This window comes from Eubalaena glacialis, chromosome X (assembly GCF_028564815.1).
Source record: "Eubalaena glacialis isolate mEubGla1 chromosome X, mEubGla1.1.hap2.+ XY, whole genome shotgun sequence".
In the NCBI taxonomy this organism is placed as follows: domain Eukaryota; kingdom Metazoa; phylum Chordata; class Mammalia; order Artiodactyla; family Balaenidae; genus Eubalaena; species Eubalaena glacialis.
This window is the reverse complement of record NC_083736.1, coordinates 95,513,536-95,528,310: the sequence shown is the minus strand read 5'-3', so window position 1 is coordinate 95,528,310 and position 14,775 is coordinate 95,513,536. Positions and strand designations below refer to the sequence as shown.

At 44.5% G+C, this 14,775-nt stretch overlaps 1 protein-coding gene across 1 annotated transcript; it reads right to left on the bottom strand.

Moving 5' to 3' along the window:
- Window positions 1-7,738: 7,738 nt before the first annotated feature.
- Window positions 7,739-13,939, bottom strand: LOC133081859 (nuclear RNA export factor 2-like). Its single transcript, XM_061178187.1, has 7 exons — window positions 13,925-13,939; window positions 10,283-10,439; window positions 9,559-9,618; window positions 9,335-9,450; window positions 9,197-9,239; window positions 8,456-8,528; window positions 7,739-7,925 (listed from the first exon to the last, which is right to left on the bottom strand). The coding sequence occupies exons 1-7, from the start codon at window positions 13,937-13,939 to the stop codon at window positions 7,739-7,741; spliced, it is 651 nt and encodes a 216-aa protein (XP_061034170.1).
- Between the last annotated feature and the right edge of the window lie 836 nt (window positions 13,940-14,775).

Here is a 14,775-nt window from a genome sequence, read left to right as displayed (position 1 = left end):
AAGTAAATAGCTGTGCATAAGATGTAAATGTTATGTAAATAGTTGCTGGAATGCGGCAAATTCAAGTTTTGCTCTTTGGAAGTTTCTGGAATTTTTTCCCCTGGATATTTTCTATCTGCAGTTGGTTGAGTCCAAGGATGCAGAACCTGCAGATACAGAGGACTGACTGTATAGCATGTGATTTCATTAAAACATATAAATATATGGTATGTATTTTTCTACATGAATTGAAAGTAAAACTCTAAACTGTTTCATATTGTATGCTACTAGTGTTTGTGTTGTTTAAAAAATTTAAAACGGGTAATTGCTAAAGATAATAGTAGTAAAATAATAGGCAAGATAAATTTTATATGTGATGAACTAAGATTAAAAGCAATGTTCATCAGGCAGACCAATAAGCAACCGTTTTTATACCTATCCCAGTTAGGGTTTCTCTAATTTAACTGATTTTAGGAATGCCTGGGGTGATTTTTCAAAATGCAGGCTCCCATGCTACATCCCAGACCTATTAAATTAGCAACTCTAGAAAAGAAATCTATGTATCTACTTTTAAAATTGTTCTCAGCGGTGGGGGAGGGGACCTTCAAGACGGAGGAGGAGTAATACTTGGAGATCACCTTCTTCCTCACAAATGCATCAAAAATACATCTACACGTAGAACAACTCCTACAGAACACCTACTGAACGCTGGCAGAAGACCTCAGACTTCCCAAAAGGCAGGAAACTCCCCACGTACCTGGGTAGGGCAAAAGAAAAAAGAAAAAAACAGAGACAAAAGAATAGGGATGGGACCTGCCCCTCTGGGAGGGAGCTGTGAAGGAGGAAAAGTTTCCACACACTAGGGAGCCCCTTCACTGGCAGAGATGGGGGCTGGTGGTGGGGAAGCTTCGGAGCCACAGAGGAGAGCGCAGCAACAGGGGTGCAGAGGGCAAAGTGGAGAGATTCCTGCACGGAGGATCAGTGCCGACCAGGACTCATCAGCCCGAGAGGCTTGCCTGTTCACCCGCCGGGGCGGGCGGGGGCTGGGAGCTGAGGATCAGGCTTCGGAGGTCAGACCCCAGGGAGAGGACTGGGGTTGGCTGTGTGAACACAGCCTGAAGGGGGCTAGTGCGCCTCAGCTAGCCGGGAGGGAGTCCAGGAAAAAGTCTGGACCTGCCGAAAAGGCAAGAGACCATTGTTTCAGGGTGCGCAAGGAGAGGCGATTCAGAGCACAGCCTAAATGAGTTCCAGAGGCGGGCGCGAGCCGAGGCTATCAGCGCAGACACCAGAGACGGGCATGAAATGCTAACGCTGCTGCTGCAGCCACCAAGAAGCCTGTGTGCAAGAACAGGTCACTATCCACACCTCCCCTGGGCCCGCCAGAGACCGTTGTTGCGGGGTATGCAAGGAGAGGGGTGGGCCCGCCATAGGAACTTCCTGCTCCATGTGCCCACAGATGGCAGGGCACTGCCTACGTGAGCTCCAGAGGCGGGAGCGAGCCGCGGCTGTTATCTCGGACCCCACAGGAGGACACCACGACTGCTGCCACTGCCACCAAGGATCCTGTGTGCAAGCGCGGGCCACTGCCCACAACTTCCTGGGAGCCTGTGCAGCCCGCCACTGCCGAGGACCCCTGCAATCTGGGGCCAACTTCCACTGGAGAATGCATGGCGCACCTCACACTGTGGCAACATCCTGCTGGCCTCTGCTGCCGCAGGCACTCCCCACACATTCTTACTGTGACTGCTGTATCCCTTCCTCTCTCTGGCCTGAGTGAGCAAGTGGGCCTTAATCAGCCCTTGCTTTCGCCCCCTCTTGCCTGAGTGGGGAACAGATGCCTGAGGGCAGCCCACATGCAGAGGCAGAGCCAAAACCAAAGCTGAACCCCAGGATCTGTGAGACCAAAGAAGAGAAAGGGAAATATCCCCGTGCAGCCGCAGGAGCAGCAGATTAAATCCCCGCAATCAGCTTGGTAAATCCTGCATCTGTGGAATACCTGAATAGACAATGAGTGTTCCCACAATTGAGGCTGTGGACCTTGGGGGCAACTGTGGAATTTGGGGGCAAGTACACGCCAGAGTAAGGCTAGATCAGAGTCTGAGCTGGCCTCACAGTGCCCACAGCAGGTCCAGAAACCTACCTGGAAGTATTGGAGACCCTGTCAGCCACACGGCCAGGTGCCTGGGGAGTTTCTTGCCTTTTGGGAAGTCTGAGGTCTTCTGCCAGCATTCATTAGGTGTTCTGTAGGATTTGTTCCACATGTAGATGTATTTCTGATGTATTTGTGGGGAGGAAGGCGATCTCCACGTCTCACTCCTCTGCCATCTTGAAGGTCTCCTCCCAAAATATCTTTTGGAAGGCAACACTTTCCAGATGTCATAAACTGTTATAACACCACCGATTACATTTTGTCACATCCACTCCCTGGGTATTAAATGATTCTGCTCCAAGGTCAAAGGACTCAGCTCAGTGCAGGACTCATTCCCTATATCTTCGATAATCCTTACCTTCACTAGGTTGGCAGACAGATCACTTTAAAGACACAAGAACGGGGCATTGTGGGCTGCCATGGTAAACCAATGAAGCTCTCCAACAAGGATCCAAATTCATAGAGTCAACTGTGTATAAAAAAAAAAAAAAGAGTTCCAGATAACATGGTTGGAATCCAGAAACAAACGATCACATCCTCGGGGAAATCCTGTGCAGATATTCTACAGAACACAGTTGAACTGGTCAGACAGTGTGGATGATAGCTAAGTACACATTTAAGTAAAGTATGCTGACCCCATAACTCTACAACAGCACAGAATTGCCCAACCATATCTGAGTGTTTAGGCAACATACATGGCTCTGTTTTGGAGGGGAGTTCAGATCTTAAATTTAAAGAAATAACTGCACAAAAGAAATATGTAAATGAAAGTGGAGAGAATAGAAAAACTATAGGAAAAAATGAAACTAAGAGTTGGTTTTTTGAAAAGATCAATGAAATTGACAAACCCTTAGGTAGATTAAGAATAAAGAGAGAAGATTCAAATAACTAAAATCAGAAATTAGGGACTTCCCTGGTGGTGCAGTGGTTAAGACTGCGTGCTCGCAATGCAGGGGGCCCAGGTTCGATTCCTGGTCAGGGAACTAGATCCCACATGCATGCTGCAACTAAGAGTACTCATGCCACAACTAAAAAGCCATCAAACCACAACTAAGGAGCCTGCCTGCCACAACTAAGACCCAGCGAAACCAAATAAATAATTTTTAAAAATCTAAAATCAGAAATTAAAGAGGGACATTACAACTGATGCCACAGAAATGAAAAGGATTATAAGAGAATACTATTAACAATTATATGCCAAAAAATTGGATAACCTAGAAAAAAATGGACAAATTCCCAGAAACATACAACCTACCAAGATAGAACCATGAAGAAATTTTTTTCAAAATCTGAACAGATTTATAAATAGTAAAAAGAATAAATCAGTAAGCAGATCTCTCCCCCAAAAGAAAAGCCCAGGATTGAATGGCTTTATTAGAGAATTCTACTAACCATTTAAAGAACCATTCGTACCAGTCTTCCTGAAACTCTTCCAAAAAAATTGAAGGGAGGGAATGCTTCCAACCTCATTTTATGAAGCCAACATTACCCTGATACCAAAGCCAGACAAAGATGCTACAAGAAAAGAAAACTACACGCCAATATCTTTAATAAACATTAATGTTGAAAACCTCAACAAAATACTAGCAACCTGAATTCAACAACTTATTAAAAGGATTATATGCCATGCTCAAGTGGGTTTACTCCTGGAATGCAAATATGAGTCAACCACAAAAATCAATCACGTAATACACTACATTAACAGAATGAAGGAAAAAAACCAAACATGATCATCTTAATTGATGAAAAAAAAAAGCATTTGACAAAATTTAACACCCTTTTATGATAAAAACATTCAACAAACTAGAAGAGAAGGAAACTACCTCAATGTAATAAAGGTCATATATGAAAAGCCTATAGCTAATATCATACTCAACTTTGAAAGACTGAAAGCTTTTCTTCTAAATTCAACAGGACGAGAATGCCCACTCTCATCACTTCTATTCAACATAGTACTAGAAGTCCTAGCCAGAGAAACTAGACAAGAAAAACAAATAAAAAGCATCCAAATGGAAAGGAAGGAGGAAAATTATCTCTGTTTGCCAATGATATGGTCTTATATGTAGAAAACTATAAACATTCCAGGGGGAAAAAACTGTCAGAACTAATAAATTCAGCAAAGTTGAAAAACATAAAATCAACATGCAAAAATTAGTTGTGTTTCCTTACACTAGCACTGAACAATCTGAAAAGTAAATTAAGAAACAAACCCATTTACAATAGCATCAAAAAGACTAAAATACTTAGGAATAAATTTAACAAAGGAGTTGAAAGAATTTTACACTGAAAACTATAAAACATTGAAGAAAGAAATTAAAGAAGACAAAATTTAATGAGAAGACATCCCATTTTCATAGCTAGGAAGACTTACTGTTGTTAAAATGTTCATACTGCCTGAAGTCATCTAGAGATTCAATGCAATCTCTATTAAAATCCCAATGGATTTTTTACAGAAATAGAAAAAAAAATCCCAAATTTCATATTGAATTTCAAAGGACCCCAAATAGCCAAACATTTCTGAAAAATAACAAACAGGCATCACACCTCCTGATTTCATGATATTACAAAGCTATAGTCATCAAAACACTGTGATACTTGCATAAAGACAGATATTTAGAATAGAGATACCAGAAATAAACTATCATGTACATGGTAAAATGATTTTCAACAAGGATACTAAAACCACACAATGGGGGAAAGGATAGTCTCTTCAACATATGGTTTTGGAAAAACTGGATATACACATGGAAAAGGATGAGCTTGAACCCTTACCTTATACCATATAGAAAAATTAATTCAAAATGCAGCAAAGACCTAAACATATGACCTAAAGCTGTAAAACTCCTAGAAGACAACATAGAGGAAAATCTACATGATTTTGGATTTGACAATGATTTCTTGGATATGACAGCAAAAGCACAAGAAACAAAAGCAAAGATAGACAAATGGGACTACATCAAATTTAAAAACTTTGGGGCATCAAAGGAAACAATCAACAATATGAAAAAGCAATTCACATAATGGAAGAAAGTATTTGTAAATCATATATTTGACAAGGGGTTAATATCCAGAATATATGAAGAATTCCCATAATTCAACAAAAAGGAAACAAATGCCAATAAGCATATGAAAAGATGTTCAAGATCACTAATCATTAGGGTAATGCAAATTAAAATCACAATGAGATATCACCTCACACCCATCATGATGGCCACAATAAAAAAAGAATAGAAACTAATAAGTGTAGTTGAAGATGTAGAGAAATTGGAACCCTTGTGCACTGTGGGTGGGAATGGAAAATGATATATATAACTGCTATAGAAAATTGTAGGGAGCATTCTCAAAAAATTAAAAATAGAATGATCATATGATCCATATAACCCCATTTCTGGTTATATATCCAAAAGAAATGAAATCAGGATCCTGAAGAGATATTGTCACACCTGTGTTCATTGAGCATTATTTGCAATAGGCAAGAAGTGGAAGCAACCCAATTATCCATCAAAATAGATGAATGGATAGGCAAAATATGGTATACACATACAATAGAATATTATTTAGCCTTTAAAAAGAAGGAAATCTTGTCACATGCTACAACATGGATGAACCTTGAGGATACAATGTTAAGTGAAATAAGCCAGTCACAAAATGACAAATGATGAATGATTCCAATTATATGAAGTATCTAAAGTAATCAAATTCATAGAGACAGATAGATGGGGGTGGTTGTCAGGGGCTGGGGGGAGATGGGAATAGGGAGTTGTGGTTTGGTGGGCACAGAGTTTCAGTTTTGCAAGATGAAAACATTCTGGAGATGTGTTGCACAGCAATGTGAATATACTTAACACTCCTGAGCTATACAGTTAAAAATGGTTAAGTGATTAAGATAGAAAATTATATGTTATGCTTTTTTTTAACCACAAATAAAAATTTACAAAAAGTAGTGAGGGTGAATGTTAAATTTGGGGTAAACTTGGCAAAAGTGTTGTGTTTTGATACAATTCACTGAGCTGATGAACGGAGTTCATCAACAAATGAGGAGAAGGCCCTCAGTGAAAAATTTCTGGGAGGATGCAGAGAAAGTAAATCAAAGGGTAGAGAGAGTGCCAACACATAGAGAGAGGCTGTGATTTCTGTCTGGATACCTCAGTGAACCTGTAACTGGGTTTCTCTCTTTACGCACATATTTCCAGAAAGCTCTGCCTGGTGAATTCTGGCCACACATAGGCCCTCCCTCCCACCTGCCTGCTCTGCCTGTTCAAGCTGCAGTCAGGCTTCTGTCATGAGGTGGCACCAACGTACCTCCAGTGTCAGAGTTCTCTACAAAGAACTTTATTGAGGCTTCCCTGGTGGCGCAGTGGTTAAGAATCTGCCTGCCAATGCAGGGGACACAGGTTCGAGCCCTGGTCTGGGAAGATCCCACATGCTGCAGAGCAACTAAGCCCGTGAGCCACAACTACTGAGCCTGTGCGTCTGGAGCCTGTGCTCTGCAATAAGAGAGGCCGCGATAGTGAGAGGCCCGCGCACCGCGATGAAGAGTGGCCCCCGCTCGCCGCAACTAGAGAAAGCCCTCACACAGAAACGAAGACCCAACACAGCCAAAAATAAATAAATAAATAAATTTAAAAAAAAAACTTTATTGAAAGAGCAAAAAGAAAAAAAAAATACAATGTTCTCCCTCAAAAGCCAGTGTATTGACCTATGTATAAAATAATTCTAATTCTGTCTGAAAAAATTGATAGGTGTTAAAGAAGCCATAAAAACATACTCCATGGCATGAATACAACGACTCACCAGGCAGCAGCAGTGCGTTGACAGTCAGCGGCATAGGGAAACACATGGCCTTGGGAAGGTAACTGAGAGGAATGGGGCACAGACTGGAGTCTGGACAGCTGTATCCAGTGTCCCGGTCATGGGACGACAGACAGGATGTTGGGGAAGCACTGGGCAGCCTGTACAGGAGTGGGTGATGGAGGGTAAACACGCTGCTCCCTGGGAAGGACCCTCTACAGTGTGGACATGACAACCTACACTGATGAGGGAAGTGATACGTCAATGAACGTGTTGTAGATTTGGGGTCAACAGCAGATGGAATTACTTTGATATACATATGAATTTTCAAAACAAAACTGGATTCATAGTAAACAAACCGCTCCAAGACATCTGCTACTCTTTGCAAAATGTACTCCTTTTCCTTAAAAATGAACAATGAAGATGGCTGCAACCAGGTGGCCAGATCAGAATGTCAGCTCTGAGACTTTCAGACCAGGGTGCTCAGCAAGGGGAAACGAGGGATGGAGGTTGGGATCTTGGTGTAATGGCTTCAACCAGAGTTTTCTGAAATTTTTCACCACCTGGTAGCAATCCCTCTGTATCTATCATTTTCTGGGTAATTGAATCCTGAGATTGGAATCCAGCCAGAGTCTGAACTGAAGAAAAATTACACTAGCGAGAGGGGGGTGATTGGGCTAGAGGAGACCTAGAAAGAGAAACACACACAGAGATATGCTGTCAATTCCATTTTGATTCTACTTCATCTCCCCACAAAACTGAACACAATGAATGCTTTTCCAAGGTAACGAATATATGTGCACACTATGATCTTCATCATCACTTCTGAGAATCCTGGAGGTTCATCCCAGACCAGGTGGACAAAGCCTGCACCATTTCCTGCCGCTCCATGGAGAGGGTGGGAATGGAGCTAGCACAGGATGTAGGCTTTGGGATGAAGAACACAAACTCAGTCTTCTTGGGGTTGGAGTCACTCACAAACAGCTCATCATTCACGATGCAAAGACTGGAGGAAATATGGACGCTCAGAAAACTGATGGTTCACACACCCAACAATGACCCTGTTCCCACAGGCACTCAGCAACTAGATTCTTCCCAGACCCCTCCTGTGTCTGTCTCCCAGGTTCCTTGACTGGTACCTCTGCCCCTCTCATAGAGCCCACCTTTGGAGAGACTGTCTACCACCTTCACTCGATTTATAGGTTTATCCCCAAACCATGGGCAATTTCACATTTATCCTTTACCACAGCCCAAGGGGTGGACGCTCTGATCCCCATTCTCGGAAGAAGACACTGAGTCACACAGAGGTCATGTGACTTGACCAAGGTCACACAGCGAGTGAGTGTTGGGTCAAGGAGAGAACGCATAGGCCGATTCCAGAGCCCATGCTCTTCTTAACCACTAGGCTAGACTGCTCCTGGGATCTCCCCGCTGGCTTTCCACAATACCGAGTAAACCTAAGGTCTGCACCACCACATTCCCACGCCCCTGAGCCCAGGCGGGGATGGGCATTCCCGCCCACAACAGGGCTCTCACCTGGAGTAGCTGGCAGGGGTAGCGATGAAGGTCCGGGTGAAGGCACGCACACAGCCCTGAGAACTTCCTTCCACTTCAACAGCAAACAAACAACAGTACCCCTTAGAGCCACACGTGCTGTACACGCTCACACGGCAGTCCCCAGTCAGGCTGTGACTGGACACTCATGCTGAGAGGGCAGTTGTTCACGGGGGCCAGGGTGTCGGCAATGGGGAGGGCAACTATAGGAGCAGTCTGCGCCCAGTGACAGGGCCCCTGACAACCACTACACAGGTTCACGGGATGCGTTTTTCACAGCCGCCCAAGAGGTGGATACTACTACCCCATTTTGCAAATGAGGGAACTGAGAGGTTAAGTAACGGCCCAAGTTCTCAGAGTAAGTATCTGGGATGAGAGCCACCAAACTCTGCAGCCTGTGTCCCCAACGCCCAGGGTGTGCAGGGCAGACAGGCATGGACACAGCTCAGACCTGGATTGTCTGTGGGAAGCCTGAGGGCTGGAGAACACAGTGCGGAAGGGGAGGGAGGGGAGGGAAACGAAGGGATGGGAAGAGAAGGGAGGGGAACAGAGGGGAAAGAAAGTGAAGGGAAGGGAACGGAAGGGAACGGAAGGGAAGGGAAGGGAGTGGAAGGGAACGGAAGGAAAGGGAAGGGGTGAGGGAAGCTGGGTGGTTCTGGGAGTGAGCCTGACCAGGGGGAGAGAGCAGTGGGGCATCTGGGGAGAAGGTCTACACACACTCACCTTCCTTGAACACCCCACTGACGGAGAAGCAGAGCATCGTTTCCTGAATGGGAAGAGCCCAGGCGCCCAGTCACCACCTGCACCTCCTACCCACCTGCGGCTTCCTGGGCCCGCCCGAGGGAGGAAGCAGGCGCTCACCGTCTGGAACCACGTGTCGACCACGAAGGAGCTGAAGTCATGCTGAGTCTTGGGCAACACACAGAGGGTATGCACAATGACACGTTTTGTGTGCTTCAGCAGCTGGACCCGCAGGTCTGTGAGGGGAGGGGAAGCGAGCGAAGGTCAGGGGCTGCCACGCCCTGGGCCCTATGATTGACCCCTTCACTGGCCTTTCCCACCCAGTCTTCCCATCACACACTCACGGGGGTCCTTGAGCTTCTTCATCTTCCTGCTGTCCTTGAAGTAATGTAACGTAACGCGCACTGATGTGGGGCCCTACCTGACTTCCAGGGGCTTGGCTGGCGGAGGCCACAGAGTAGAAGGATGCAGGTGACCTCGGGGTTCAGGAGCCATCAATCCTGAACTGTGACCGAGAGAACTGAGCCTCAAGACACCACAGCATGTCCCGTGACCGTAGAATATACACGACCAACAGCTGAAGGGTAGGTGCGGTGTTCACATGACTGCAGGCGCTTTGCCTGCCATATGATGGAAGCGGCCACATCCCTGTTGACTCAGGGATCTGAAGATTCTGGTACCAGCAATCTTCACGAGATAGAGATGGCTGAGCCTGATATGTGACCAAGGGGGATATGTGACTGACAATAGCATCCATACGACTCTCAGAAGCGGGTCACCTTTGTGACTTGGAGGGCTGAGGCTTCCACATGCCACTAGCTAGGGAGGGCCACATGACAGGATGAATCCACATGATGGGCAGGGTTTAGGAGTCTGCCATGCTCTAGTGACTTGAAAAGCTGGATCTACCACATGATCATAGTGGCAATAGGTCCAGAGAGGCTACACGAGCTCAGGGTTTAAGGGCTCATGGTGCTGACATGACCAGTAGGTCTGGGCCGGCCACATAACTGTCTGGGCCTGCCACTTGATGGCCGCATCCGTGTGACCATAGCCTTAGGAGCCCACGGTGCTCAAAAGCTGGGTCAGCCTCCTGAGTGTAGGATAGTGACAGTAGGGTTCTCCCGGCTGCATGTTTCAGGAGGCCGTTCTCTTCACGAGACCTGGAGAGCTGAGATTGCCCACATTCCTGGGCTTCCCGTTGATGGTGGTGCCTCCGGATGATCTTCCTCAGAACACAAGCTGGCTTCACCTGCCCCAACCCCTTTTTAAAGTGCTAATGTGCTTCTTTCATGTGCTAATTTTTTTTCCTAATAACACGTGAAATTTAACACATAAATTAACACATAGCAATGGACTAGGTCCTCCCTAAATCCATAACCATTGCCATATTTTAGGGACTACTTCAAAAACCTAAGCGGTGGGTATAGGTAAGCTTTGTTGCCGTAATTTCATGCAAGTCTAAGAGAAATTAAAGCAAACTCAATAAGTGAATTTTAGCTGTTAATTTGGAAAAAAATGTATATAATGATTACTATGTGTCAGGCACTTTAAAACGTCAACTCCTTTAATAGTGGCAATTCTATAAACTAGGTACTATGATTATTATTCCAGTTTTCACAGATGAGAAAGTGGAGGCACAGATGTGTTAAGTCACTTGCCTAAGAGGTAACTGAACCTATAGGTGCCAAACCACGGTTTACTCCCAGGCACCCTGGCTCCAGACTTTGTGTTTTGATCACCCACAAGATTCTCCAAAGAAAATTAAGAATAATTCAGTCTTCCTTATTCAGACTAACTGGAAAGCCATCGGCAGTTACTGAAAAGTTGAGATCATAGAGGACCTCTTTAAAGTGCCGTTTAAATAATTTCCAGTACTACCAGTAATTAGAACTAATCCAAGCTGAAGCCAGTTAAGGCCCTCAGATTCATTTTAAGGTATAAATATAAACTTATCCTTAATAAGTGAAGTATTTGTGTATATAAAAGGTGGTATAAAATGCTAGACGTTAGTTGAAAACGTTTCCTTCTTTTATTTTTAAACACTCTAAAGAGAAATATTGCAGACTTTATGGCTCTTTTTCTCTAAAGAGAAATATTGCAGACTTTGTGGCTCTTAACGGAATTCCAGAAGTTAAAAATGAGCAGAATCTGAATTAGATATTACTGCACTTATATTTTGTTTGCATCTTCCTAGAAAGGACAGAGAAAGGGAAAGGAGAATATACAATATAGTTTTGGTTTGTGTTTTTTTTAATTGCAGTTTTACAAACGCCTCTTTTGCTGATTTGTGTGGAAAACTGAAGATCTGTCTGTATGTCCAAAATAGATTTGATGTGATCTTGCTCGTTTGCTGGCTTAGGCAAACTTAATGCTCTACAAGCAGTGGGATTATTTTGCTGGCACCCTGCAACGTGGCATGGCTACATAAATAACCTGAAGAAAATACAACAGACCAAATTTTGCACCATGGTTAAATTTGAATATACTAGTAAGGATAACAGACTGTGTTTGTAGTTCTAAGCCTACTGAAAGATGTAGTGATTTTTTGGAGTGACTCTGTTTGGGCACATTGGTGTTACTTAGATAATATTGGAAAATTATTTATGGGACACATGTAAATGCAGGGTATGAAAATGGAGCCACATGTTTACAACAGAGCCTATTATGAAACTTCAAGATGGATTTAGGAAGCATCTGTATACAATCACTGGATGGAATCTGACATCAAGATCTGATGTCTGTCCCAACTGTAGTTTCTGTACTGGACAAATCCACTAATGGTGATTGAGGTCAACTTCTTTCACCAAAAGAAAAACCCTGGAGTTCTAATTATAACTTTTCTTTGGAAGGGTCAGATATTCTCCTGTCAGAATTAATGGTCGTATCATTTATTCTTTCCCTGCGATGATTACCAGGAGTTATTCTAGGCTTAAAAAATATATTTAGTTACACCAGTGGGTGCCCGTCAGCTCTTTCTAACATACATTGGGGGAGGGACGCTAAGGCTATGGATAAACACCTGTATGAACACAGCTTATATGAGCTATGCAGTTTAGGCACTCACTGCATGTATTAGGTGCTGTGTCTATTTAGGTGAGGCAGGCTGATAAGCTATTCTTCTTGAATGTTGTTTGGCAAGGTTTACTGGGAACAACTTTTACTTCTTTTATATTTCTGTTTTGGAGGTCAGTGCTAGTGGCTTTGTTCAACACAGATAAATGGGAAAGGAGAATAACAGACATTTGTGATGCTGCTAAATTAAACACAAATACTCAAATGCTTTTGGTTCAAACACAAATATGTACAACTCAAGTAGAGATCCTATGTGAATTTACTTTCAGAAAGTAAAATTGACTTAATCTGGAAACATTATCCAAGAGAACTTATCAGATATTGCTGTACCTTTATAGAAATGGTAATCGAAACGTTTTTCTTTGTTCCTTTAAGAAACTCGCTAATTAACTAGAAGTGACTTTACTGTCAGTGTCAAGCAGTGGGAAAGAAGAGAAACAATTGTAGATGGTGCTCCCTGTCAGAGTACTCAGTGTGCTCCCTTTCCCCAGCACAGTGTAAATTTTAACAGCTCTAGGGGATGAGCTCATTCTTGGGGACTACCACAGCCTGGAAACAGAAAATTACATCCACAGTGAAGACTTCTTCTGAGGCCAAAGGATGGAAAGGGGCGAAAAGGCAGGGATTCCTTACAGGGATTTTGCTCATAAACTATGTCATTTGTGATGGTATGAATCTCTGGTACAGTTTGAAAATCCCATCTGCGTGAAGACCATTTAAAATTTAAATAAGTGTGCTTCAAGGCTTTAAAAATTATTAGACAGGGAGAATTGAAGTGGTCCTAGCTTGTCTCTTGTTATCCACTCATTGTAACTATTTTTTTGCCACCCCCTCCAAATAATTCTAACTATAGTCTTTGAAAGTATTGTGAGACGGGTTTTTACGTAAACAGCCACATTGTTTTCTTGTTAAGATATCACACTGCCATCTACTGCTGGTGGATATGTTCCCATATGATGTAAATGAGTGACCTTTGCCAGTTTTCTTTAGAATAAAAGCAGGCTTTGAGGACTAAGTTCTATCAATGAACTTTGCATTTCCGTAACATCACCAGATGATTTTTGAATTATCTACTTCGTGTAGCCTGTTTGGGTCCAATGATAATCTAAAATGTACATGATGCTCTACCTTTTTTTTCCCCACAATATCTGGAAAAACATGGCATATCCTGTGCTCTCTCAAAACTGGCAGGCACTTGCAATAGTTGACTATCACTGGATTCTGAAATTCTAATTTAGTCTAGTGTATCTGTTTTTATATGGGACACTTTGATGCAATTCAAAGTCTCTCAAATAGGGAGGGGGATCAAGATGGTGGAGTAGGAGTATGTGGAGCTCACCTCTCCCCACAAACACATTAAAAATACCCCTACATGTGAGGCAATTCTCGCAGAAAACCAACTGGAAACTGGCAGAAGATCTCCTACACAACCAAAGCTGCAAGGAATATCTCTACATATCCAGGAAGGACAGAAAAAAATTTTAAAGGCATGAGGACGTTCCTGGCACCCCTGGGAGAGATCTGTAAAGGAGGAAAGGTACACATAGGCAGACCCTTGCCCCGGGGAGCCCCCTTGCCTGCTGGAAAAGCCGCTGGGATAGATGGAGGGGCTGGAAAAGCCTACACTCTACTCACAAGGAATGCGTGCATGCTGGCTCGTGAACAATCAGGGCAGAGAGAGACTGGCACTGGTGGCTGCTGCCTTGCTGCACTTCCCAATCCAAAGCACACACAGTGTGGTGGGGCCACAGATGCACACAGCAGCTGAGCATTGAAATTTAGGTAGACAGGTCCAGGGAGAGGACTCGATCTAGATGTGTGGAGACAGCCCGGAGGGCCTGGGGTATGGTCTGGGCCAAACCAAGGAGCCCATTGTCAGCCCGCACATAGTGGGGGCAGGTCCTGCCACAGTGCCCATTGTCAGTGTGCACACAGTGGGGGCAGCTCTGGCCATGGTGGACTTTGCCAGCACATGCACCAGATGGCACCACGGAAAGGCACAGCAGCTGGGCACTGCATCTCGGTTGGACGGGCTCTGGGCAGGAGTATGCAGCCGTTCATTTCACGGTGGGAGCACACTGGCCCCGCTCACTCTACACCATAGTTTGGAGCCAGATCTGGAGCTGACAGGTCCTGGGAGAGGTCTGCCACAGAGGCAGCCCAGGTTGCAGGCAGCGGCACAACCACCTCAATTCCTGCAGCCACAGGGCCCCGGCCCCCAGCACCAGCCTACTCCACACCACAGCCCAGCACTAGGTCTGGGATGAACACAACAGAGAAAGGGATGCAACCTTGGGCTGCTTCTGGGCAGAACCGTGGATGCCTGCACGGGAGGCACGTAGGTTTGCGGTGACCACACAGACCTCATTTGCTTCAGTGGTCACCTCGTTTGCATCAGGGCATGTGCTCAGGGGCAATGGAAGCTGACTGAACCTGACCCTCAGGGCTTCTACTCCAACAGCTGGGAAGCAGACCCCAGCCCCAAC